This window comes from Nymphaea colorata, chromosome 1, assembly GCF_008831285.2.
Source record: "Nymphaea colorata isolate Beijing-Zhang1983 chromosome 1, ASM883128v2, whole genome shotgun sequence".
In the NCBI taxonomy this organism is placed as follows: Eukaryota; Viridiplantae; Streptophyta; class Magnoliopsida; order Nymphaeales; family Nymphaeaceae; genus Nymphaea; species Nymphaea colorata.
Genome location: NC_045138.2, coordinates 36,737,215 through 36,763,865, shown reverse-complemented (window position 1 = coordinate 36,763,865; position 26,651 = coordinate 36,737,215). Strand labels below are relative to the sequence as shown.

Here is a 26,651-nt window from a genome sequence, read left to right as displayed (position 1 = left end):
AAAAAAAAAACGAAAGGGCCTAATTATAGTTTTTGTTCTCAGAATCTCCAACTTTTGTAATAGCATCAGTGTGAACAAGATTGCAGGCTCGAAGTGATGAACATGCAGGGTACGGAAATCCACGAACGACCGATTGACTGCCAGACAGTGTTTCACGTTCTTTCCACAATTGCACCCATTTATTGATGCTTTAGGAATCAAGTATGACGAAATAAATCTTTTCCAATTAACATTAAACGTTTAGTATGCCTGTCTTATATTTTCTCCTTACCTTCACAGGAACATCTCACAATTGGTTTATCAACATCGGCAAGGGTCAACAGGAAAACAAAAACAAAAGCAAAGGTAAATAGTAGGAAAATTCTTCCTCAAACTTATTTACCTTCCGAAGTTTTATTCCATAACTGAAGAGGCCTTGTTCTATCATGCACGATAAGACAAGAAGTTAACGCAAAGCAAACGAAGAAATTGACCCTATTGCATTTACGAATTTTATAGCCTTAAAAATGTTCTCACAGTTTTTTTGTTCAATTTATTCATCTGTTATACATAATATGATCACAAAGATCAATAACCATCGTCCTCATATAACCTAACCCCACTTGCATAGGGATGAGGCATACATATGCCTATAGATTTTTTACATGCTTAAATGCAGACTCATTTTCTGCTTATGATCCCGATATATAATAATTTTGTCTCATCAAATCTTAGAGGCATCGCATGTGAGCCTGCTCAAAGCAATGGCGGTCTTGGATCCAGATTGACGGCCCAGGTGCTTGCAGATGAAATCTCCAGCAGCCATCAGCTTACCCAAGTCCACGTTAGTCCTTATCCCAAGCCCATTCAACAGATATACAACGTCTTCAGTAGCCACATTACCAGAAGCGCCCTTAGCATATGGGCAACCCCCAAGCCCAGCAACAGATGAATCCACAGTGCTGATTCCCATCTGGTTAAAGGAAAGACTGATGAGTGAAAATGAAACAGAAAAAAGCATTACTAACAAATTTACCAGAAACAGAACCCAATGCAGTACCTGGAGAGACACCAGGATATTAGAGAGTGATTGACCATAGGTATCATGGAAATGGACGGCAAGTTTTTCTGCCGGAACAACAGCCATCACAGCTTCCAACATTGGAATTACAGTACCTGAGACCAACAAAGGAAATCAATATGCAATTATTACCCCACAAGATTATCTAGATGTCTGATACTACGGATTCAGCTCATGGTCAGCCAAAATAAAGAGTCCAAGAGCCCAAAAGAAATGGACATCGATAACTTTGAATTTGTGTTTCTTGTGGACCAACTTGTATTGCATAGAGGTGTACATGCAAGTGCATTTTTTGGCAGCTCAACCGGATTGGCCACATTAAGAAACAGTACAGCATGTAAGGAGGAAGGACCCTGTGCAAGTCTCTATCAAATCCATGAAAATAGAACGCAGAGATAAATATGGCTCTTAACCAGTGAACCATCAAATGGCTTGACTTTCCAAACAAAGTAAAAAAAGAAGGGAAAAGAAACCAGCATAAACGGTGCAATATCCCAACCATTTTGCAGGACACCAATTAGTTTTAAATTCAGCTAATAGCCAACAACCCAAAATGGAATGGAAGCTACATGGTTCCTTCAAACTCAGGCAACTCATTATCGCATGGAATCTTCTAAACCAAGGGAATGATAAATGAGACACTTGCTCGACACTGCATTGCTGAGGAAGCTTGAGATCATAATGACATATACAAGCCCATGCGTGAACAGGTTCGCCTAAACCTGCTTTTGTATGGAATATAACACAAGGATAAACTAGTCACAGTTAATAGGAAGCTTAAGATCATCAGTTTCCCATACCCAATCCAAAGGGATAGACAGGGTTGCCTAGATGCACTTGTAGATGGAAGAGAATGCAAAGATAAACTAGTAAAGTAAACCGATAAAACTAAATGTGGACAATGTCAATTGTAAAAATAATATTGAAAAGAAAGAACCCATAGTCTACGTGGAAAAGTTAACCATGTTTGCTTGTAGGCAGAAAAGGAATAGGAAGGCATCGATCATGTCTACTGGTACGGACCTACATATGTCACCATGCAAAGAGAGAGTTAATCTTAAAGATATTCAGCATGAGAGCATACCAGGAGTACCAACACCGACAGTATCACCAAGAGAGATCTCAAAGCAGCCCATATCATAAAGCTCCTTTGCAACATATGCTACATTTGAAGGAGGGACATACCCTTGAACAGGGCACCCAACCACACAAGATACATATCTGTCACGTTGAAACACAAACAATTTCTTAGGATAAAAAGAAAGCCACAAGTGGTGCAGCCCTTGATCCATGCTTCAGATTATAGTTCAAAAAAAACGATCTGTCTGCAAATTCTAAATAAGGAGCTTAAATATTAAATTATTAATTATCTAGCACAACTCTGGCATACCCTCTGATAGGAACTGAGAGTCTTCTTGCAGCAGAAGCAACCTCACGATATCGAGACAGGCTCTCCTCAATGCTGCAATTAATATTTGACTTGGAAAATGATTCAGATGCTGATGCAAAAATGGCAACTTCCTTTGCACCAGCTGCAATGGCAGCCTCAAAACCCTGCATTTCAGCATGATTCATCCCGGATTCTGAAAGTTGAGATTATAATGATCTGAACAGAAAGGTGTAATAAAAGAATTAAAATAAACTAACTTTCATATTTGGTGTAAGAACAGGCAGTTGCACTCCCTTGATGTCTTTAACAGCGTTCATTACATCCTTGGCATCTGCCAGCTGTAATTGACATATTAAAGTCATTAAGAAGACACCAATAAAAGTGCCAACTCTTTCTGTTATGTTTAGCTTAATCTATTCTCAATATTTTACCATAAGCATACGATACAAGTCACAACTCACAAGTAGTAAATGAAAAAATCAAACTGCAAATCATCTCTTTAATTGCACTATGCTTGTTTTATATTCATCAGTGGAACATAATAATGGAACTCATTAATCATGAAAATATAGTCAACTTGATTTTTCTCTAAAGAACGAAAAATAACATAATCAGTGTCATGCATTTTCTTGTAAATGTGGTTCAGCAGTAATAGATTTTGGGCCTGGCTCGATTGTTGGAGGAGAGGCAAAACTTGGAAAGATTAATGCAAGTACTCCACTATATTTATCTATTCAAACAAGGGCCAAAAGTTTCCCTTTTTCAGTTGGCACAAGCAACGGCAAAGAAAAGTCTCCCAATAATTCATCTTAGTAGCACATGCATGAATATACACAAGTGCAAGCACAAAAAAAAAAGACAATTTATGCAAAAGAAATTTTCAAATACCAACATCATTAAACCTAATGATGATTAACGCAGAAAAGCACCTGCTCAACAGCCTAAACCCAGGTGATAGCATAATGATACAAGACATTATAAGCAAACTTCAACTTTCAAGTCATATCTCTTGCTACTAATAAAAGGCAGAAAAGGCTAAGGATCAGTGGTTCCAATGGAAGTTTGATTCTTGACGTTCAACGAGCTACTTAACTGATGCAACAATGTTATTTGTAGCGCAATCAGCCATTTTCTCATCGGGTGTGGTGTCTAAGCGAATATTGTCTACTTGCATTTCTTTGTAGTTGGTAAGAACATACAAAATCAGCTGACATACACAACTGTTTCATTCTTTTCATCTAGCTACTTCCTGCGCTATCAAAATGGGCACCACATGAGACAAGCTTATAATGCTCATTCTCACAGTTTATCTGAGAAAAATAACTATAATTTCAGATAAATATCATTATAAGACACAACCAATATACTGCTATGAGTTCATCAAGTGTGAGGTCCAAACAAACAACAGAAGGTGAGAACAGAATGGGGTGATTGAGAAGTTAAAGTTACAACACAAGGCCACAACAAAATGGGGTGATTGAGGAAGTTATACCTGTGGTACCCATTTTGGTGAGACAAAGCTTGTAGCTTCAACAACTGGCAACCCAGAAGAAACAAGTTTGTGGATTAGTTCAATCTTTACATCTGTAGGGACAATATCCTTCTCATTTTGCAATCCATCCCTTGGCCCAACCTCCACAATCTTTACAAAATGAGGCGCTTCCCCAAGACACTGCACCACCAGAAAAAGTTAAAGCACCATAACATAACAATAATAACATGAAGATTTAACACATGAAGAAAATGAAAACACCAAATATGCTGGACATGTAGTTAAAATGTAGATGGAAGCAATTCAACTGCATTACTAACAGTTTCATAGGATATCTCATGTGTTGAGAAATCAAACAGTGACACAAGCTTAATCTAGAAGCAAGGAGGTCTGGCAAATAATCCATGCAAGAAAAACACAAAGTTTATTTGGAGGTATCACGCAAGTTCCTAATACATAGATGAGTACATGACATCCATAATCATGGCCATCATCAGAAGCTATCGAGAACCTGATTGGTTCAACCTGACAATGTAATAGAGGCCAGTGTTGTACGTATTATCTCTTTTTCTGATTTTACAATAGGGTACACCAGCAGTAACATAAATAGGTAGTGTATCATATATGTATCATACAAATTGTATGATACAGAGCCTGGATTGTATGATACGCGATACACATAGGTCAAAACTATAAAAATTCTAATTTTGTTGGTGCCATAATTTTTTTTCTCTCAACTTTTCTGATTTTTTTATTTAAACAATGTGACTATGAGCTGTCAATTTTACTTTTAAAAGTATTTTCGAGAAGAATAACATGTATCACCCAATCTCTAGGATTCAGCAACGCATAGTAATATGTAATTTGTGAGCATGTATGGAGTTGCTAATAGATGCTACACAGATTATGTGCCAAACAAATCTAAGCACCTAAAAAGGATTGTAATATGCTCTAAAGTTTAAACTTGATATTAACATTATTGCCTGTGTTGGCTTGAATAAATTCTATAATAAACCTTGGCTGTGAATTTCTTTTTGGCATTATATGAATGACTATTCTCATTCTTTAAAAGATGGTCAAATGGGTTGCAAAATCAATAATTTTTTGTTGTGCATAACTTATACTCCTTGGAGTCTTAAAATAACTTAATGGTCAATGGTCATATAACATTTTTTCTTATTTGGAAGACAAACATAGGCTCTTCTATAAAGAATCATGAAAGCACTAATTCTATTGCATGGAATCTGCCACAATTTTTTTCTTGATTTCTCCTTATTTTTTCTGAGTTTTTCGATATTTTTCTGACTTTTTTGAATTAAAAAATTAATTCTATGATACAATATTTTATTTTTACAATAGAATGGATCTATTAGCCTGACTGATACAGGTTGCGATAAATTGTTTACAACATTGATAGAGGCCAAAGATAACAAAGAAATTAGTGAAGTAAAAAATATAAGGTAACAAAGAACAAGTTCGAGAAGTAAAATGAATAACTGTCACAAATATCGCGAGTTCATCGAAACACGTTAAATATGCAAAAAATAAGTCAGCCGTATACAACGGCAATAAGAAGCGTCTTTTTTTAAAAAAATGCCAGAATATAAAAAAATGAAAAAAACACATATCATATGCATTTTTTGTGTTTTTTCATATTTTTTATTAATTTCTTATTTATTTTATTTTTTTATAATTTTCAGGATTTTTAAATGTGTTCAATTTTTAAAAAATTTGTTGAGATATTCCTGTGATATACAACTTTGTTGTAGTATACTCGAGAAATTCCTCGCTGTATAATTCCCAAACACGATATATGTGACAATGAAATGAATGAAGTGACAGAGAAAAAAGTATTGTCTCCAGCATAGTGAAAAAACAGATAACCATGTCCCTAATACAAGGAATAAATGAGGACAGGAATTGTAGAACGTTCAGTGTACCAACTACTTAAAAGCACGCTAAGATGCTTAACTTTGCTTTACATCATTTTAGAAACCTTCTAAAAGTTTTTTCTTCATATTTTTGTTAACTTTTCTAAGTCTTCATTTTAGTAGATGCTAAGATTTTACTTAGCAGCACCATAATAGTAACGCAAATCAACCAATCAATAAAGCCAACACAACTGAGTCGGGCACACAGGCATGAGATTTTTAAGCATGTCTATAAGTCCTCATGAACAAATTTCACTCGCACAATGTTTTCCTGAACGGGTTCCCTGACAAGATAATAAAGTATTTCAAACCTATAGAGACAATCCATAGGAAATATTCTGGTTTACTTTCTCGAAGATAAAATCCAGAATACTTCAAAGTTGAGTTTATGTATTCCTTTCCATTTTGAGACATACTTCACTAAGTCTGTCTGTGCTGATAATTAGCAGCAAGTCATACTATGAATGCAATAACACTCAGCAATCCATGCTTGGTCACTGCCTAATACAAAAGAAGCTTCAGTTCAGAAAGGAAGGATACATTAGAGTATGATATCACCTTATCCGTAAGACCTCTTATACCCCTTTCACCACTTTGTGAATTGTACCTACGCTTGCCAAGAAACAATAAACCACAGACACTATTGGAATTCATCTGACTTCTCCTAGGAAGAAATGATGCACGATCCAACACGTCTCTTCTGAAGACATCTCTTGTCTGTTTCCTACATGGGTATGTCTCTCTGGTATACATTTCACTGCAGTAAGAAATTAAGTACATGGAAGTTTTCAAAACAAAGGTCAAAACTCAAAAGAACCAATAAGTACCAACAACGATGCAATGGATTCAAAGCTACAAAAAATGAAAGAATAGGATGGAAACTTTCAACATACTCATTGTAACTGTTAGAAGAACTGCAGTTCCTCCCTTCAGCTAAGCAATTTCCAAGTTCTTCTTCATCAACCCTTGGCCTGCAAGAACTAGAGAAGACTTGCATCCTACTAACATTCTTTAAGTTGGGCAACTTCTCAAAACCAAGGGGCTCCTCCAAGCTCGACATAGTTGGGCGAAATTTTAAAACTGTCAGCGAATTAAATGCTCGTGATAAGCTTAAGCTACACCACGATCTCTTAGAAAGGGACTTCAAGACTAGCATCAGAGAAGATGGCAGATCACAACGAACCACCTAATAAAATAGATTCCCTCCCATCTCAAGAGTATACCTGAATTACAAAGGAACTTACATGAATATAGGAATAAATCTCCAAATTATTTTACTAAGACAAAGAAAAAATATTGCAAATGCACATGAATGAAGATTCATGCAACATTAAAAGAGAAAAAAACACAATAAGGGTTTTACTGTTTTATGCACGAGAAGGTTATTTTCACAAGAGTAACAATCTGATGACAAAACCATAAGCAACAACCTGACAAAGAAGGATCTTAGTCAAAAGCTAGAGGTTTGATCATTAGATGCTGCAGAGCTCAATTATTGGAGAATAAACTAGTAAACAGCAGGGAGGAACTAAAATAACTTCAAAACCAAGAGAACTGGAAATGAGTTTTCAAAACTGGGAAAGTAAATTAATTGGAAATGGACGTACATATGGAGAAATAAGTACATATTAGCCATGGGTGACCTTTTAGCTTTGGTTTAACACAATGAGAATGATCTTATAGAATAATAAAGAACACAAAAAATAGAACTAAAAGGAAGATGTAAAATGTCTATGCAAATGCCTCCTCTCCACCTGCCCCTGCTAGAGGATTAAAGGACGTTGCCACCAGATCCTTCTCAAACGCCTGACTAAGATCATATACATTTGGAGGGTTCTTGCACTTTAAAGCTGCAGGGCACGCAGATACGTACTGTTCGGCAAACATCACTTCATGATCTTGTTTTATGCCACCATTTTAGCTTGTAAATCCTCCACGTAAGTTCATTAACATTTTTCAGTGTTGAACGCATTTACTATACGAATATAAGTATGCACACATTGAAGCCCCAGAAATGGTAAAGTTTGTGAATTTGTCACTAGATAGACCAACGAAGACTGAAGTATATGACCTAAGATATATGCCAACAACCATCTTGTTTTGGCAAAAATTACTTGACCGGTTTTCTCAATCCTTGCAAAACCAAATCACAAATTTGTTTATTTTGTCTTGGAGATAGAATATTCTGAAAAGCCATCTCCGTTTCTCTGCCTCCTATCAAGTCACAGTCCCAGAATAATTCGACATTAACCCACAAAATTAGTACAATTCCACCATTCTTCTTCCAGCTCAATCATTGAATCCCAAAGTTTGTTCAATATCTAACACAAAAATTGTAGCTCTTAACAAAAGATAATCTACATTTACGATTATCGAGCGAGCTACAATACTCCCTATGGACCACTACCCGGCCACTGACTGCTTCTACGAATAATTTGAATCCATACTGAAGCCATAACATGTATAAAAAGCCAGAAGAACACCTAGTCCGCAGGATGCACAAAGCTCAACTTTGTCTTAAAATGAAAAGACTGATCTAATCGGATATGATTAAAGGTTCACTTTTTCACATTAGTGTCTACCACAATCGCAAACCACCGACACCCGCATCACCCACTTAAAGAACATTACAAGGCACTGAAAGTCCAGTAAAATCTGCATCATCGGCAAACCCAGCAACACGTAAAAGAATTCCCTGTGGAGCCAAGAGGAAAAGCAAAGGGAATTAGGCAACTGCACAAAACCCTAGAGGCCGAGGAAAATTCATAACCCAAACGAATTCCACGGGAAACCAGTAATCCTCAACAAGAACCCTGCAACCAATCAATCAAGACTAATCCAAAGACAAAAATTCAATCCAATAATTATTAATTTAGAAATTCGAGACAAATCGATCTACAGCAGCAAAGAGAAGAAGACCTAAGACGGAATTCGCGAGGAAGGAAGGACTAACCCCCAACTACCTCGCGAGTCAAGGAGTGATGAATGGTATGCTTGCTACTATTCCTCAATAAATAGACAGAGGAATTGGATTGAACAAAAACCAGGGGAAGGGGATAAATGAAGGGGGACCGAAATCAGGGCCCCCCTCGAGAGGAAAAACGTTGCAGACGAGCGAGCGAGAGAGAGAGAGAGAGAGAGAGAGAGAGAGAGGTGAAGGATGCGAGGCGTTCGTTTGCACGCGTTCTTCTGGGTAGATGAGCTGCTCTCTCTCTCTCTCTCTCTCTCTCTCGGCGTGGCTTGGCTCCTTCGGCTCGGCTCTGGTCCGTCTCGGCCTTCTGGTATGGTTGTTGAGGTTCGAGCAATAGAATTAAGAGAACTTGCTTGTTGACCGAGAAATGTCCTATATATCAAGCCCTTACTGTGGGAGTAACAGGTAAATCCCGTGGGATGCTAAGACATAATGGGCTGTTCGATCGGATTCAATCGAACGGCTGAAATTACAGGCGACCTTCATCTTTTCGTCGTTCCCATTTTGCCCTTATATTTTCTCCCGCCTACACCCGCCAATTCGTGCCGTGCACTCTTGCCCGTCTCCACCGGCGACTGCACTGCTAACTGCGGCTGCTTTTCTCTCGCAGTACGTCAGCCGTCCACCTGATTCCGACGGAGAAAAGGGTTAGACACATTACTCCGTCCGACGGCCGAAGCTCCTTTGTCCTGTGGGAATCCGCTCGACGGAAAAATGGAACTGCGGTGGCGGCCTCTTCCCACTCTCGTCGACTTTATTTTTCATAAGAATCGAACCTAGCTATCATTGAATGTTTTGTTGCCTAATATTAAGTCCCCGTGACAAGCCTAAGGGTCGTATTTTGTTTATAGTAATTTTTCTAGATACAAATATTATGATATTACACTTAATGTTAGTCGTCCTATCCACAGTTAATTTGAATCCTCAATCTGCTTGATCGAAGTTCAGCTTTACTGACTTACAAACTGGATATTACTGTTGTCGTATCTTTAGATATATATTTTTCTCCCCTTAATTTCGCGTTTTCTTCTCATGTTGTGTTCAAGCATGTTTGCCACAAAAAAGGGACAAGAACCAAGTGTTTCTAATATCGTGTTCATCATTTTAAAGCCTCGGCATGGACCGTTTGTCCCACTCGAGGCAAACATGAGCTGAAAATGGCGCGTGTTGAGTGATGCCCAGTTACTAAGACAAAGTGTTTGGTTTCTAGCATTATTAGGACAAGGAATTAAACATTCTCTAAGGCCATGTTTGCTTAGATCGAAAGCAATTTCAATTCCTTGATAGCTATGACTATTTAAAATATACACACACATGTATATATATATATATATATAGCGGCGTTGACAATGGAAACAAAAACAAAGTATTCAACGAATCTACCTTAAAATGTAAGGTAGATTCATTGAACATCACAATTATAGTGTGTTTCATGAATCTGGCTTATTCTTTAAAGAAAACTAATGAAATAGTTTATTTTTCCCTCTTTCGATAGAATTTAACTAGTCAACCCCACGAAGATTTTCGTGAAACTTCCCTTAGTTGGACCTAAGATTCATAAAGTTCAACTCCTTTGCAATTCTCTAATATGTGGATTTCAGATTGGGCATTTTGATCTTCCATAGATCCACAACCCCCATTAGATTTGCACAGGTGTGCTAGGGGTAGGCCACAAATGTTCGACAAATAATTGAGGTTCCAGTTTTATCGACTTCTTTTATAAGAAAAAAAAATATGAGGTATAAGCTTAGAGAGCTAGGGTACCATAGGTTAAGTCAGTGAAGAAGGTTGAGAGAGAGAGAGAGAGATATGGAATCAAAAGCGAGGCAATAGACAAAAACAGCAAAATCGTCGACAAATTTAGACCGCGAATGTCAAAATCGAGCATCTGCTATATCATTTTCTCGTTACAGACGGCCTAACAACAAGATCTTCGTAAAACGGAATAAGAGAACATCATGCTCTTCAATGAAGAAAGTAAACAGCGGCACTAGATTTCAAAACTCCTATGCACCGGCCTACGCCGAGCCCAGTCGAATCGAGCCGAGCCGAGCCAGGAGGTGAGGAAGTTGGTGCAGATCCTTTGGTGAGGTAGTTGGGGCATACCACCAAGCTCCTGTTGAAATCTTTGCTTTACTTGATGCCAAAGAATATGAACCAGTCTCCCTTTCTTGTTAAGAAAAATGAGGGGTGATCATCCATGAAAGAAACTTGATAACCATTAAAGGAAACAGAGGAGCTGACGCCCTCTAAAGGGCCTTACATGTGACACTTTTTCAATCAACAATCGAATTTGTTCATATGTACTCGGTCCATGCATTTATAAATCATATTTACATGCATACGAAAAGAGAGGGAGAAGGTAATTAGAATTAGAATAACTAAATTTTACTTGATCCTCGGTTCTTAAATCTTAGCTTTTAATATTTTTTTTCATTGTTTTATTAAATTGCCTTCACAGCCATTTTACCATGTACGAATATTCAAATTAGTCGCGACTCTTCTACCAAAAATTTTCTGGCTCGACCACTGTCATAATGCCTTTCCATAGATTCTTCTGGAAAGTGTGATGTCCATGAACACGCACCACATGAATTTTGTGGCCAATGTGGTCACATTTATTATGATCAGCATTGCTGGGAGGTTTCCATCCAAACAACCACGTCAATTAACTTTCCTTTTCCATCCAAACAACCACGTCAATTAACTTTCCTTTTTTTTTCCCTTCCACCAAACAGGTTGTTAGTTTTTGAGGTCTTCCAATCTCAAGGATCTACTTTTGAGATGAAAATCTCCTTCAGTCAAGTACTCCACTAATTTTTCTCGCTTTTACGTGGAGAGAGAGACAATTTATTCAATTTGGATCATATATCTGACCAAACATTTTTTCTCGCTTTTACGTGGAGAAGACAATTTATTCAATTTGGATCATATATCTGACCAAACCGTAAAAAAAAACAGACATGAAAAAAAAAATATCTAGCTAAAAATTTGGACCATGATTATATTTAAGAGGTAACAGTTGATCAAATTCCGATAAATGTAATCGGATTCACATTCGGATTGAATTTAGCTTAAATAAATGTCCTATACCTAATGCCCTTACGTTTTGAAAGGTTTAAAATTGAGATTCAAATTTGGATGTGAATACAAAAACCAAATTCGGATTGTGAATCGAATTCTATATTCAAATTAAGACGTGATTTTTCTTAGTTTATATTCAAATCCAAACATATAAATATCTGGAAAAAAAAAAGATGGTTAAAAGTATGTCCGATTTGATTCGGACCCGTTGACATTCATAATATATTTTATAGAGGTAACGTAAAAAAACCAAAATATAGAGAATTGGAATTTAAAAGTCATATATATATATATCTTGACCGGTAAGATAAAACTTTCGGCTCACTGGGAGCATTATGAAAAAACGGGAACTACTTCCATGTAACAGTAAAAATCATCGGTAACTCATAAGATGAACGTAATAAATTAAGCAACGAACGACGGTGAGATTTGTTCTTTTTATTTAACATTTTACTATTTTGGACGATGTCTTGATTTAAGGCTTTTTCTAAATCTGTTTTTTAAATAGGGTGCGGTTGATAATTAGTTCGTCCTTTTGCAGGCGGCGCCGCCTTAAAAGGTGGAAGTTTTTTTGAACCGTACCATTTGTTTATGTTTTATTCCATTACCACTAAGAATAACTTCTTTCTTCTGCTGCTTTTCAGTTTCCCCACTCGTCGTTCTCCTGAAAACCTAAAAATATATTGTGCCTTTCATTATTCCATCTGCAAAAGAGGCTTTTCAAATCTGGCAGCATTTCTTCAGATCAAATTTCGAATAAATGACAGTGAAAAAAATAAATAAAATTGTACTATAATCTATTCAAAGGGATTAGTAAAATGACCTTAGCATTTCTAATCCTTCACTCATCATGTCTTGATACAAAATAGAAACCAAGCTCGATCAATTCATAAATCAGTATTATACCTGAACTCGTCTAAGAATTTCTATTCATGCCCAATAAAAGCTGAAAAATTTCATGCTTAATAGCAACATATTAAACTTATAAGGGACGTCCAAGTGACACTCTAAAACCTGGTTTTACTTTTAAAGCTAGCTTCTTGGAATGTTTTGGGTACCGTCAAAATTGGGTTTTAAAATTGAAGAAACCTGGTTTTGTAAAAAGGAGTGAAAATGCAAGTTTCCTTTAGGTTTTTTAAACGTGTCACCTCAAAAAAACTCATTAAAAAACTTGGTTTTCATAAAACATAGATTTTACAAAATTGGGTTAGAAAAAATGTAATCCTCACAGTGTTTGACATAATAAAATGCTAAAACTTAATCCCTAATTTAATGAATTTTCCAGGACAAGCAAACTGGTTGCGTTATTGAGCTGAGTCTGACCTCCTTTTCATGAGACTATTGACTCATATACAGTGAGTGGCAGAGGAACTGCCAAGCTTCGTATGATTATTGACTCGTATAAAGTAGCTTATTGACATGTTAATATTTCTTAACTATTTATTACTTTGCATAGTATTTACCTCTTAAAAGTTACATTGAGGGAGTGTTTGGCAAGAGGTAGAACTTGTTATTGGTCATAAATTGAGGCAGGTTTATGAAACATTATGTTATCGTATTCTACTAAGTTGCTCTAATCATCGGCGGCGCAGATTCGTAGTTTGATAACAAGCCATTACTGTCACCAAACAACCCCAAAGTATCGCTGTTTTTTAGCTAGACATCATTATACTACTCATTTATCTGCTAATACGAACTCCAGTCGCGGAGTATGATACTTACTGTTTTAAACAAATGGAGAGGATTTCTGCACCATGAATCTTGAGTAGCAAAACCTTCGTATCTAAGATCTATTCGAGAACAATGGCAGGGGAGGGGGTTTTAGACGTGAGGTAAGCGAACGTAGCCGAAGTTATTAAACTCCAATGAGCAAGTGTGGACACGAACCAGTGAGTCTGTTCGTGTTAGTTGATCAAACTATGTGATTTTCAAGGACGCAAAATGATCATCATTTGATTTCAATTACTCAAGGTTTAAACAAATGGAAAACCAGAGAAAGCTGTGCCTTTTCTGTATTTTTCAACTACGGCTTTCAATGTGGGTGAAGGAAAAGTCTGTCAGTCACTAAAAGGCATCTTTTGACTATGCCCTGAATAGAAAAGATTAGAAAGAAGAATGGAATATTTATCTTGAGCTTTCTTTTCCAGTCTGAAAAAGTAAGTAAAAAAATGAAACTTTACCAGAATAAAGTGTTCCTTGGAATTTGAGTTTATTTAGCAAAGCCGTAAACTTGGAATGATTTCTTTAAAATCACACATCATATCACAACTTTTCTACTTAAGATTCAAATATAACATAATTATGTACCATTGGGCAGATTTTCGATTACTTCATTACCTGGGGAGTCCACTCAGTCACCACGTAATTAAAAGTAGGTGTTAGTCGTAATAGGTTTTGCATTCCACTCCTCGAGAGGAGAAGAAGATGAAAAGAAATAAATTTTTATTCGACAGAATGAATGAATGAATGAAAAGGATCATCCAATATATGAACGGATGGATGAACACAATTATTGGGACAGGTATCTTGAGCTTGTTTTCCTCCTGATTTTAAGGGTTTCTTCTAATGGGTACAAATGGTCTTAGGGTTTATGTTCTCTCCTTTTGTGAGCAGAAACAAGACGTGTTTTTCTTTTTCCTTTTTAAAAAGTCAGTCCCAAAACCAGTTTTTTCTATTTGGTCTTCAAAATTTGGTCACATAGTCTAAAAGAATTTGGCTTTTTTGGATCCACTTGGTGGGTCCTGATCAAGTCTTTGGCTATTTTAGATCATACATATATATATATACACACTCACACACAAGAGTCAGGGTCTTGATTGAGTTGTTCTCTCTTGGCCTTTGTGGGTGTAACTAAGACAGTCTTAAGAACTCGATTCTAATGTAAATACTAGTTTAAAAAACTTGATTCTATGCTAAAATCACATTTGGTATCTCTGATATGAGTTGTTTGTTCATATCCAAGGCGGCTACTACAAATTTTGCTTGTACTTGGTATCTGCTCTTTTGTGTGCATTTAACTACGAATTTCACTATGTTTTATTGTACGATTTATCAATCCAAACAAAAGCTCGTGCGCAATGGATAAATATTTTTTTAGTTTCATAGCAATAACTATTTCAACGCGGCCTTAGAATGAATGATTCATACATACCTAACCCAAAATTTTTAATTTGTTGTTGCAAGTTGGAGTTTGGCGGACAGACTTTTACGAAATTATATCAATAAATGCACTCAAGTGTTGGGCTCTTACCATCCTTTATCTTCAAAAGTGTTAAGCACAACCAATCATTTGTGTATACATGACTGCATTGATTGGTCCCTTATAATTATAAAACCAAGACATTCACAAGCCGGACTAATGGGCGACAGGTTTGGCACCTTGGTACCAAAACAATATACATTGCAAAAAGCAAAAAAAAAATTAAGGTTCTTAAATCTGCAAGTTTTGGCTATACCCAGTTTAGTTTTCTACCTATTGAACCGAATTGAATTGGGCCAATTTGTATTTTTAATCTATCAATCGATACTTGAAAACATATTTACTTGGTGAGAACGACTAATAGACCCTGATTCACGCCGATGTTGATTAAAAAAACTATGTAAAATGAAACGAGTTTAAGTAATGATTTGGTATTCTGCGTAAACTTACACTTTCACTTGAAAAAAAAAAACTTTGCACTTACAATCTTATAAATCACTAATTAAATTGTTGTGACTACCTAGTACAAATCAATCATTTGACATATTTACTAACTCAAATATTTTTAAGACCCTAGCAGTACTCATTAAGTTGGATTCATGTAGTTAAAGTGATTACCATTCTAAGAAAGAGCAACAGTGTTGGTGCCGAAAAAGAAGTTCAAAGGTCACGTATTTGATAGAATATTAGAGAAAACTGGCAGCAGATCAGAAAAAAGAAAAGCGATGGTAGTCGCGAGGTGAAATAATAAAGAGAGAGAAGGGTCGGATGATTCAGAGAAAAAGACGGTGACAAGATGTTCAGAGCCGCCGGTGTTTACTGCGAAGCGGCCGAATTCCAGATTCAGAAAATGATGACCATGATCGCATTCTCTGCTATCGGCAATATTCGAGACTACCCTCGCTGATTGATCATATTGTCCCAAATTGTTTTACAGTAAATACTCCAAAATAGACCGTTGACGAAGGGATATTACTGTACAAATAGAAGTTCAGAACTTTCTTTACCAAAAACTTTAGTTTTCCTTAATGGTGATAAACAGCACAGAAAAACCTGCAGTTACCAGACGACCTGAAAAGGGGTAAGAGTTGAGAGCTAATTCCTTAGAAAATAAAGTTGCAGAATTTTCTTTTTTGGTCTGAAAATCTGAAATGGAAAACTATGATCGAGTTATTGCAGTTACCATCAGTTAGCTGCCAGGCGGTGAGAAGGGAAAAGGAAGAATTCGATCCTTTCTTTCAATCTCAGTCCATTTACTGACTGAAGTACTCAAAACGGCTGCTCATCATTTGTCCGACCAAACCATTGAAGAACTCCTTAAAACCTCCACGACTCCCTTCCGTCCTCTGTCGAGAGACACAGGAACCTGCTTGCCTTCACAGGCATCCGCATCACTCGAAGGTTTCAGTAGGTTTTCCGGCACGAGCCTGTCGGAAAATGTCGAGTTCTTCGTAGAAGGCTGTGTTTCCTCCATCAACCTGCCACCATGGTTCTGTATGAACACACACATGCAATGCAAACTAGAATTCTTTCCTTGTCCGTATAATTTTAGGCATCCGAAAAGCGCTCAGTCAAGTGTCACCCGTCGCTTCGTGGTCGCAGCGTACCGTTGCCTTTCTTCAATGTTTTTCCCGCGAATCAGAACTCTTTCCCTGGTAACCTATCTGGATTCTACTATCGTCAAGTTGGTTACTTCAATAAGACCTGCTTTGTCTTTAACTTCATCCTGGTTTTTGCCAATCTTAGTTCTTTCCACTGGTTCGTCGTCTTCGATCCTCTGAACCTCATCGCCTGAGCCGGAAAAAAGCCTAACGTCGTCATCATCGCCTGAGCCGGAAAAAAGCCTAACGTCGGCCTAGACGAGCTTCCGTGGCAACCGCCGTCTAGCTTACCTTCCTTGCATCATTTCCTACTTGGCGTTCGGTGAAGCTTCCACCTGCCGCTCAAAAAAGAAGACGCCGGGAAACGACCTATTTTGTCTGGAAAAGCGTTTTTCGTAAGCTACGACCTTTTGTCTTCTTTGCCTCGTCTCTTCATCTGGGGAGTCCATAGTCCCTCTGTGCGATTTCCTTCCCGCCAGGACAGGAGCTCCGAAAGGCTACCGGACCAGGATGATCACGGCGGCGGATTTCTATCACGTGATGACGGCCATGGTGCCGCTTTACGTGGCGATGGTCCTGGCATACGGCTCGGTTAAATGGTGGAAGATCTTCTCGCCGGACCAGTGCTCCGGCATTAACCGGTTCGTCGCCCTCTTCGCCGTCCCCCTCCTCTCCTTCCACTTCATTGCTACCAACGACCCCTACGCCATGAACATTCGCTTCATCCTTGCGGACACTCTCCAGAAGCTCATGGTGCTTGCTGCTCTCGTCCTCTGGTGCAGGCTGAGCAAGAGGGCCTCCCTTGAATGGGCCGTCACCCTTTTCTCCCTCTCCACCCTCCCCAACACCCTCGTCATGGGCATCCCTCTCCTCAAGGGCATGTATGGCGCCTCCAGCGGCAGCCTCATGGTGCAGATCGTCGTCCTCCAATGCATCATATGGTACACCCTCTTGCTTTTCCTCTTCGAGTACCGAGGTGCCCGCCTTCTCATCGGTGAGCAGTTCCCGAACAATGCGGCCAGTATCGTCTCCTTCAAGGTGGACACCGACGTCGCCTCCCTCAGCGGCCGAGACCAGTTGATGGCCGACGCAGAGATAGGAGACGACGGAAAGATCCATGTTACAGTCCGTAAATCGGCTTCATCGTGCTCGGAAATATTTTCCCGGAGGTCCGGCGGCGCTGGGGTAATCATACCCACACCGAGGCCGTCGAATTTGACGAACGCGGAGATATACTCGTTGCAATCGAGCCGGAATCCGACGCCGAGAGGGTCGAGTTTCAACAAGGGGGAGTTTTGCGCGAGCGCCGGCGGCTTTCCGGCAACTGAGGAGGGTGGATTTGTTGGTAGAATGAACGGTAGTGGTGGGTTTCCGGCTATGGTGTCGCCAGCTGGGACGAAGGATCTCCATATGTTCGTGTGGAGCTCGAGCGCGTCTCCGGTTTCCGAAGCGGCTTCGAACGTGTTCCGAGGGGAGTTCGGAGGGAGTGAAGAGGTGAAGGTGGGGGTAAATCAACCCAATCACCAGTATCAGAATCATCAGCCACAGTATCACCACAATCATCTTCACCATCACAACCTTCACTATAATCGAAGAGGTAAGTCATTGATTTATTTACTTCCTGCTTATACTTTGCTGTTAGCGTTACCCTACATATGTTTCTTCTGAATTCTCTCTGCTCATATGACTTACAGCATTCCTTAGTTGTTGTTCTTACTCATCTAGTTTTTCTTTAAGCCGCTAGTCCTCCCTCTTTCTCTTTCACGTGTGTGCGTGTGGCTGGGTGCGTGCCTCTGTGTGTGTGAAGTTTTGACGCTTCAAGGAATGTCGTCAACTTTGGACTACGATTTTCTCTGTTGTTCTTTGGGTAAAAGTAATTTTAGTTACGTCTGCATCTTGTCTTCTTCTGAGTTTAGGTTGTGTTCTTGTCTTCTATTCACGGTCCAGTTCTTGGTCTACTTCTCTTACCAGCCACTTTTTCTTTTTACTTTCTGTCTGGCTGCCTTTTTCGATTGTCTGCTCTGGTGGAGACCTGAATACTGATATTGCCCACTCTTCTCTTTTCCTGATCCTTTTTCCCTAGATGCTTGCATTTAATTATGTATATATCTATTTACTTTATTATGTTAAAGTTCCCCAGAAGGGAATTGGTGGGAGTCGGAGTGGGTTTGGAATTCGTCCAAATTTCTGATTCACTTTAACAGTTTCAGTCTACATTCTTCTGACACGAATGGCATCTTAGCGTCCAAACTGCGCTTCTTTTGCTGCATATGTCTGCACTTCTCAGCGTTCCAAATTTCTCCCTCCGATTACTTTTCACTACCAACTTTGCCTTTAAATTTGGTGGAGAATTAGCATGTTTGCCTCTCCGTTCTGATTGAAAATTTCCAACTTGTCGAGCTTCTGTAATTACTCAGTTCCGATTGGAAATTAGTTTCTGTATAACTAATTCGTCATTTCATCAAACTGGGCAGAGACTACTATTGAAAATTATGAGGATTATGGTCGTGATGAGTTCAGTTTCGGAAATGCACCTGTTACTAATGGTGGTGAATCTGTGTCGAGGGATGGAGATGGTCCAAATTTCTCTAAATTTGGCACCAGTTCTAGAACTGAGCTGCGCCCAAAGGCTGCTGATGATGGAGATGCCAGACCACCTTCAATGCCACCTGCGAGCGTGATGACACGCCTTATTCTGATCATGGTTTGGAGAAAACTGATCAGGAATCCGAATACTTACTCTAGTCTTCTTGGCTTGACCTGGTCGTTGATCTCATTCAGGTTTCAACTCTTAAATGACATTGCATCTTCTATATGCTTACTTTGTTGAATGTTATGATCGATAACTTGTTTTGCGACAATTTCAGGTGGGGCGTCCAGATGCCTGCAGTCATTGCCCGTTCTATTTCTATACTTTCTGATGCCGGTCTTGGAATGGCCATGTTCAGTCTTGGTATTTGTCTCGATTCTTTCTTGTGTTTGTAGCTGTAATTTACTCGTTCTCCTTCGTTCTGTTCTTCTGACATCTGATATTGTGTCTGCACCAAATTTCGCTCGTTTTAGGTTTGTTTATGGCTCTTCAACCACGGATAATTGCATGTGGAAACACGATTGCCACTTTTGCCATGGCTGTCCGATTTTTCTTTGGTCCTGCTGTAATGGCTGCTGCATCTGTAGCCGTAGGCCTGCGAGGTGTTCTCTTACATGTTGCCATTGTTCAGGTAATTGAAAATTCCTTTTTGCTCACATGTAAACACAGCATCGTGGGGAAAAGATTTTAGAGTGAAATCGTCTTCTATGGTATTGGAATTGTGTCTTTGATTTTGATTCTACTGTCTACTGGTTAATTTTTCTGGGAAGTCTCTCTAATCCTTCTCTATGACAGGCTGCACTTCCTCAAGGAATCGTGCCCTTCGTCTTTGCAAAAGAATACAATGTACATCCGGACATACTGAGCACAGGGTAACGTAATTTAATCAATCTAGCCGAATTTTTCCTGCTGGAATTGTATTTTGACCTTCTACCTCATGGTCTCAGTTTTGCTTGAACTGGAATTTATAGGCCTCCGTTTAATTTGCACTTCATTTGGCTGTTTTAACTGACATTTGCAGAGTAATTTTCGGAATGCTGATCGCTCTCCCCTTCACTCTGCTTTACTACATCTTGCTTGGGCTGTGAAGTTTTGCTACTCCAGGAAGATGGTGGAATGAGCTTAATTTGCATCCTGTTTCTTTCCATGGAACCCCAATTTTGGAAGAGGTCTAATTTCTCCTTGAATGGTGACAAATGGAAGTCGAGAGGAAGATGGAAAAGCAACTTTTGGTATTTTAGCTGCGTTTAGAAACTACATCAAAGTTTTTATCTTTTATCTTTTTTCCCCCCTCCTCTAATTACTGTTCGAAGCTTGCCTGAGGATGATCTCTGTAGTTTTTAACGTTTTCAGTTTTGAGAATTCTCGCTTGGAGATCAAATTGCTTCTAACTGGCCGGTAATGAAAAAGAAAATGGTCTTCTTTTTTGTACCTTTTGACTGTAGATTACTACTCGCCTGCGTTTCTTTTACCAATGTTCTCTGTAGTCTGTGTAAGCTTTTCTTTATGTTGGGAATTGGGGAAAAAAACCGTTCTATCTGGCAATTGAATGGCAGGGCTGGGATTTGATCAAGAGCTATCGCTACCGGATATTGATAGGAAACTTCGTTGACGGAATGAGGCTTTTAGAAGGTCTTTTAGATTTTTGAACACACAGTTGAATTAAATGCCGGAATTAAGAGAGTCAGCCGTCGGTGGGGTAGTTAATGGGGCCTTCCTTACTGTTACTCTCCCTCTCTATCTCTCTCTTTGTGGATCGATGGATACCCCACGATGATCAACGATCAGGACAATGTGGAAGTACAGAGAAAGCATTGTAGCATTTTTTGTGTGCATCTGGGCTTTAGGGGTGTTCCAAGCTCTGTGGTGTGTCGTAAATGGGGTGCAACTTCATCCTCACCAGACTGTAACTCTTCGAAAACTTCGGCCGCTCGCCTTCTTAGAAGGACTTCCGAGTTCCATCCCTTTACTTTTACATCTTTAATTCCACCCCAGTGCCAACGTCCGTCTAAATCCTAGTCTGGTTTTCTCTCTCTCTCCTCTGTAACTGATTATCTTCTCAGTCCGAATGATAACGCGAATCGTCACAGGATTAGGCCGCCGTTTATTCTGCAACCAGATGTCAGAAATGGTGGGTTTCCAAACAGAAACGGCAATAGCAAATAAGTAAAAGCGGAGGAAATAATCGAAGTGGGGATGCAACTAGAGCAGCAAATAATGCTTTACTGCCCCCGTTTACCAGGGCCACGAGCATCGTCGTCTACATCAGCCGTGAAAACTATTGGAGAGCAGAACCGTGAAGGCGGAAGCGAAGAGCTGCTTCCTCTTTGCGTTAGGAGACGGAGCGGAGCATAGACATTATCCATTTTCGACGTTTTGTTGGGCGTGTTTGATTGCTGAAAGCGTGGTTTTCTTATTCTTCTCATTAGGATATACTTAATTCACGCACCTTTTAATCAGATGAAATATAATGTCAGAATTCTTGACCATGTGCTAGAAAAATCGAGACCAACTTTCTCCGGACATTCAATCCCACATTTTCGAAACATCCTCCTAAGGTGCTGCTTTAGAGTGAATATCTTATGTGTCTTATTTTAGAGTGAATATCTTATGTGTCCTACTCGAATTAGGGGATGTTCATGTTTCCATTAATGTTTTGTGGTTTGTTTTTTCTATCCATTTTGGTTTAGGCGAGTAAAAGAATATTTCATCCTAACATCCTCATCCTATCATCCCCGTTAAAAGCTCAAGCTCTTATCCTTCCTATCTATCGTTCCTTCAAGATATCTCTGAAAACATATAAACTAATCGTGTACTAGTACTTGCCCAATCCATTGCACCAATTTCTTTAGGCTCCTCTGGCTACCTATTCTCACATGACATGAAGAAAGAAAAGAAAAGCTTGTATGGCCAAATCTTAGCATATATTTTTCTTGAGCATGCAGTAAACGTCTCTATTGCACTAATATAGTATATTTCGTGTTTAATTTATAGATTTTGGGAGTGTTTAGGTGTAGCTTTGTTGGTTGATTTCTTGAGAACATTTGGGCAGATAACTGACAGAAAAGATCTGTATTTTCGCTTGTATATTGGGATATGAACAGAGGTTCGGTCCTCTTGGTTAGAATCAGAACTCTAGGCTTAATTAAACTTGAAAACATATAGAATTAATATGTGAAGTGTACCTTCATCGACATAAATTTGATAAGGGTCTTGGCTAAATCTAACTTAAACAAAACTTATAAATCTATCATTTGCCAACCCAAATAGTAATTCGAAGATCAGCTTTTCGTCGATAGCTAAAAGAGCATTTTCTTTCACTTCTTTTCCCCCACCTAAGCCGGCCCTCAGCCCATTATGCTGGAGTAACCTTTCTTTCAACGTGCCGGTCCCACCAGAAGCCGCACGCTCCACGTGAAGCGAAGTTCACCGGGCCCACATATTCGGGTCGAGTCCAGCCATACCCAGATCCAATTCCTAGAAGAGCCCGTATCTCAGAAGCGGTTGGATCCAGTAAAGGTCCGAACAGACCAACATTCCAGACAAGCTCCTCATCCAGTTCAAGGGGAAAAGAAGGCGGTGACGTTGGCATGAAGCATGAAGAGGACAAGAACGTAAATATGTGGAGCAGGCTGGTCCACAGCCGTAATTGCGCAGAGGGAAAAGCGAGAAACGCATACGTTAAAAAGGGGGGAAAACTGGAGGCAAGCGGACGAAGGAGCTCCCAAAAGAACCCTCTCCAACTCACCTCCACCTTTCTGCCAACCTCTTCCGCTGGAAAATTCGCCGCCAGAATCCCCCACCGGCCTCCGGCCAACGGCACTACCATCGCCTGAAAACTCCAGCCTCGATCTGTGTTTTCGAGGGTTGAAACTGCTCATTTTCTCAATGAGATGCTTACCCATGCAAACCGACCACTCCCCACCCATGCCCTTCTCGGGGATGGCCCAGGCTCCGGCAGTGTCCGCCCCTGGTTTCGGGCCTTATCACGACAGGAACGTTAGAATTCCGACTAATCACCTCGTCTTCCCGTCGGCTCCCACCTTCTCCTTTGCCGCCGCAACGGGGCCCGAGTACCAAGGGATCCCGAGTGGCTGCCTGGCAGGGCCACCATCGTCCAGCCGCTTTCTGGGGTTCCACGGCGGCGTTCTTCACGACGTCTCCAGCGGAGTCGTTCACCCGGCTGAGGCGGTAGATGCTAAGGCAGTCGCCGCGTCAAGGAGCCACAGCGAGGCCGAGCGGCGACGGAGGGAACGGATAAACACCCATCTGGCTACTCTCAGAAGCCTGCTCCCCAACACCACAAAAGTATCTCTCTCTCTCTCTCGCTCTCTCTCTTTCTGTCTGTCCGTCTGTCAAGACGTTGAGTTAGATGGTTGATGGGCATGGCTCATGATTAAGCATCTTTTGCTTTTCTTCTCTGTATCTTGTGTTGGTGTTGGAGATGGCAGATGAAAATAGAAGAAGACTTTCTGGGGTTAGGGTTTTCTTTCTTTCGTTGGTGACAGGAAAGCTGGACGCCTTTTGCCTCACTCTGGTGATATTCACTCGGGGAGGCACAAAGCGAAGCAACAGTAACCCCCTCCTCGTTCTCCGCTTCCGTAGACACCATGATCGCCATGGGGCGACAGTCATTAGGAGAATCTTTGGCACTGCAGCCACTCTCTTAAAGAATGTGTATACTCCATCAAATTGAAACCAAAATTTCTCTTTTTCTAGTCCTGGTTTATGATGCCACACCGACTGGGCATCCAGTTCTGAAACCTATACATGCACTAACAGTTGCAGTGTTGTCCTTATAAGGTGCACCGATTTTCCATAATTTTTTTAGATCTTATGTTGGGATGTGTATTTCAGTACAGAATGCAATATCCCACTATATCTAGATAAGTTGGTGCAGATTCAAGCAAGGATTGTTAGAGGGACCATCTAAGAGTTTGGTGTTTTTTCATCATTTGATTATCTAATGACAGACCGACAAGGCATCGCTGCTGGCAGAGGTGATTAGGCACGTGAAGGAGCTGAAGCGCCGGACGTCGGAGCTTGCGGAATTCAGCCTCGTTCCGACTGAAACTGACGAAGTGAGCGTGCTTTCAGGCGAGCCTTCCGGCGATGGAAGGTCTGTGATCCGTGCGTCCTTTTGCTGCGATGACCGGACTGACATCTTGCCGGAGCTCATCAGGACGTTGAAGACCTTGCGCCTGCGGACCCTCAAGGCCGAGATAGCCACGCTTGGAGGGAGGATGGTGAATGTGCTATTCGTCACCGGTGACGAGGAATCCGGCGAGTCGGCGGTTGGCTGCATACAGGAAGCTCTCAAGGCGGTGATGGAGCGCAATGGCGGGGAGAGCTCCACCGGGAAACGTCAGAGAATGGAGCGCAGGACAATTTGAAGATATGGGTTTTGGCCTTCTGATACTCATCTCCTGTAAAGTTAGTGTAGAGTTGCTTTGTCTTTCCGTTGATGGGGTTTGCTGAAACTGTAGGAAATGTTGGTCTGTCATTCTTCTTCTTCTTCTTCTTCTACCTCCATGAGTAGAAGGAACGGTATCTAATTGTGAGGAGAACGAAGCTTTCTTTGCCTAAAAGGAAGCTTTCTGGAGACATGGATGTTCATTCTCTTTGGAGATTTTGATTGGAGTCCAGATGGTATTGGTTTTTGGGGATGCAATGGAACATTGAAGTCATGAAATTAGATTCTGTTCATTTTGAGCACCGGAGTTACTGTGCCAAAATGCCGGAATGGATAGGCGTAGGAGACTGGGCCATCTAAATCCAAAGCGTGGAACGCTCTCTCTTTTTGTAATGGTTTAGTAGGGTATGAGTATGGGATGTAAGATATATATTTCCTCTTTCTGCTGATGCTGCCGAAACGTTGGAACTGAGCAATTTAGAAAGACCATGCTGCTCATTAGATGTTGCCAGTATTATTATCTTTGTTTCTTGGAAAGAGAGATCGAGGGAGGGAGATGGTGGAGCTACCTGAGTTTGTAATGGTGATATTTATTACATATGGTAAAAACTAAATTCTGGCATTTAAAATCAAATCACTGAGCATTACGAAGAAGCATTCGCGGCTCTAATTATTGTAGTTTTGTCCTTTCGAGTTCCGAAAAAAAAAAAAGGCAGAGAAATGAAGCTGAATTATAAATTAATCTAAAACGGAATAAATATAGATGGGAGACTTCAATATCATTCGGTATGAAATCAAAGGTGAATTACTTCAATTTCCTCTTGTTGTAATCACCCGATTCCTTTCTCCATCATTAAAAGCCAAGTGGCTCGATACCGGGTGGTGGAGCCACAATGGTAATCGTTTCTGATGTTGATGCTGGAATTCGAACTAAGGAACTTGTTCGAATAAGGAAGCAGAACAGGTTTTTGTAACGTACGTGGACGTGACTCCTTGACCGCCATTATGGGTTATTGAAGATGAGGTTTTCGCCAACTTCTTGTGGTCTGGCGGAACTCATTTTCCTGCAACAATGTGGGGAACCTAATTCTTTTCACTACTTTTCAAGGTATCCCCGACGGATACATCAATACCATATAAATTAGGATCTCCTAGGAATTTGTCAACACACCGAAGATTTTGCATAATCGAGCTTTTGGTTTATTTGTGCAAGATTTTTCCAGATAAGAACAAGAAGGCAAGGCACGTTTATGAGATCCGGAGGAAATCTGACCGAGGAACTAAAATAAGATCTTTCTGTTCCAAATACTTTTTTGTTCATGTTCCTGTGACCCCAAAAATTGAAGTTCGTCCGTTTCTGAGCCGTCCTCGTGGTCGCAGACAAACAGAGAAAGACGAAACGGCTACCCAAGACTACGTGCCGGCGACGGAATATCATCAAGTTGGCTTTAGCAGAAGACCGTTCGGAAATAACTTTTCCGAACTAAATGGCCATCTGATGATCGAACCAAGACCCCCCGGTCGAACTTAAATCGAAGCAAACGAGATGGCGTCCTCTTATAGAACCTGGCAAGTCCTGCTCTCCAAAAGGAAGAAGAATCGTACTGAAACATCTGCTTCCCTGGTCTTCATGATGGCCCGGTCTCGGAACTTCCACCTACCCTTTCTTTCTCCCCCTCTCTGTGGACGGCCAAGAATCTCGCCGGGATTTCTTTTTCTGTCCAACTTTCCGCCATTTCTTGCGAGCTCGGCCGTCGATCTGCCATGGGGTTGGCCAACTTGGCCTCAGCCTCTGTCAGTTGCGTTCACACGTGCATGCCTTCAGTCTTCCGTCCAGACCAAAATGACTTTTGACTTTTCCATTGACGGACAGGAATATTATATCAATCGATTCCATCCTTCCCTCCCTCCACTAACGAT

The 26,651-nt window shown here is 40.2% G+C and overlaps 3 protein-coding genes across 7 annotated transcripts; 2 read left to right on the top strand and 1 right to left on the bottom strand.

The window, feature by feature from the left end:
- Positions 1-458: 458 nt before the first annotated feature.
- On the bottom strand, positions 459-9,145 carry LOC116255438 (uncharacterized). Of its 4 annotated transcripts, XM_031631276.2 has the most exons (10): positions 8,827-9,145; positions 8,436-8,568; positions 6,767-7,096; positions 6,432-6,630; positions 3,943-4,122; positions 2,708-2,788; positions 2,451-2,614; positions 2,145-2,281; positions 1,040-1,155; positions 459-952 (listed from the first exon to the last, which is right to left on the bottom strand). In XM_031631276.2, exons 3-10 carry the CDS (start codon positions 7,027-7,029, stop codon positions 704-706), a joined length of 1,389 nt encoding a protein of 462 aa, XP_031487136.1. In that variant the 5' UTR covers positions 7,030-7,096; positions 8,436-8,568; positions 8,827-9,145; the 3' UTR covers positions 459-703. The 4 variants fall into 4 exon arrangements, with proteins under 4 accessions (XP_031487136.1, XP_031487123.1, XP_031487143.1 ...); XM_031631263.2 differs by lacking the exon at positions 8,436-8,568 and having other exon boundaries at positions 8,793-9,145; XM_031631283.2 differs by lacking the exon at positions 8,436-8,568.
- Positions 9,146-16,169: 7,024 nt separating this feature from the next.
- Positions 16,170-20,749, top strand: LOC116247324 (probable auxin efflux carrier component 1b). Of its 2 annotated transcripts, XM_031619575.2 has the most exons (7): positions 16,170-16,782; positions 16,874-18,325; positions 19,203-19,509; positions 19,596-19,681; positions 19,792-19,949; positions 20,114-20,190; positions 20,340-20,749. In XM_031619575.2, exons 2-7 carry the CDS (start codon positions 17,239-17,241, stop codon positions 20,404-20,406), a joined length of 1,782 nt encoding a protein of 593 aa, XP_031475435.1. In that variant the 5' UTR covers positions 16,170-16,782; positions 16,874-17,238; the 3' UTR covers positions 20,407-20,749. The 2 variants fall into 2 exon arrangements, with proteins under 2 accessions (XP_031475435.1, XP_031475348.1); XM_031619488.2 differs by having other exon boundaries at positions 16,170-18,325.
- A 2,293-nt stretch (positions 20,750-23,042) lies between these two features.
- Positions 23,043-25,174, top strand: LOC116265559 (transcription factor bHLH30-like). The gene is made up of 2 exons (XM_031646251.2): positions 23,043-23,626; positions 24,292-25,174. The coding sequence occupies exons 1-2, from the start codon at positions 23,207-23,209 to the stop codon at positions 24,709-24,711; spliced, it is 840 nt and encodes a 279-aa protein (XP_031502111.1). The 5' UTR covers positions 23,043-23,206; the 3' UTR covers positions 24,712-25,174.
- The last annotated feature ends 1,477 nt before the right edge of the window (positions 25,175-26,651 follow it).

Bases quoted from the DNA above. Each gene is read 5' to 3' on its own strand.
- LOC116255438 (XM_031631263.2), bottom strand. From the start codon at position 7,029: ATGCTAGTCTTGAAGTCCCTTTCTAAGAGATCGTGGTGTAGCTTAAGC. The intron at 6,631-6,766 runs GTATGTTGAAAG...TTCTTACTGCAG, and splicing joins TCTTCTAACAGTTACAATGA to TGAAATGTATACCAGAGAGA. The intron at 2,615-2,707 runs GTTAGTTTATTT...GCTGAAATGCAG, and splicing joins TTCTTACACCAAATATGAAA to GGTTTTGAGGCTGCCATTGC.
- LOC116247324 (XM_031619575.2), top strand. From the start codon at position 17,239: ATGATCACGGCGGCGGATTTCTATCACGTGATGACGGCCATGGTGCCG. The intron at 19,950-20,113 runs GTAATTGAAAAT...TCTCTATGACAG, and splicing joins TACATGTTGCCATTGTTCAG to GCTGCACTTCCTCAAGGAAT. The intron at 20,191-20,339 runs GTAACGTAATTT...TGACATTTGCAG, and splicing joins CCGGACATACTGAGCACAGG to AGTAATTTTCGGAATGCTGA.
- LOC116265559 (XM_031646251.2), top strand. From the start codon at position 23,207: ATGAGATGCTTACCCATGCAAACCGACCACTCCCCACCCATGCCCTTC. The intron at 23,627-24,291 runs GTATCTCTCTCT...ATCTAATGACAG, and splicing joins TGCTCCCCAACACCACAAAA to ACCGACAAGGCATCGCTGCT.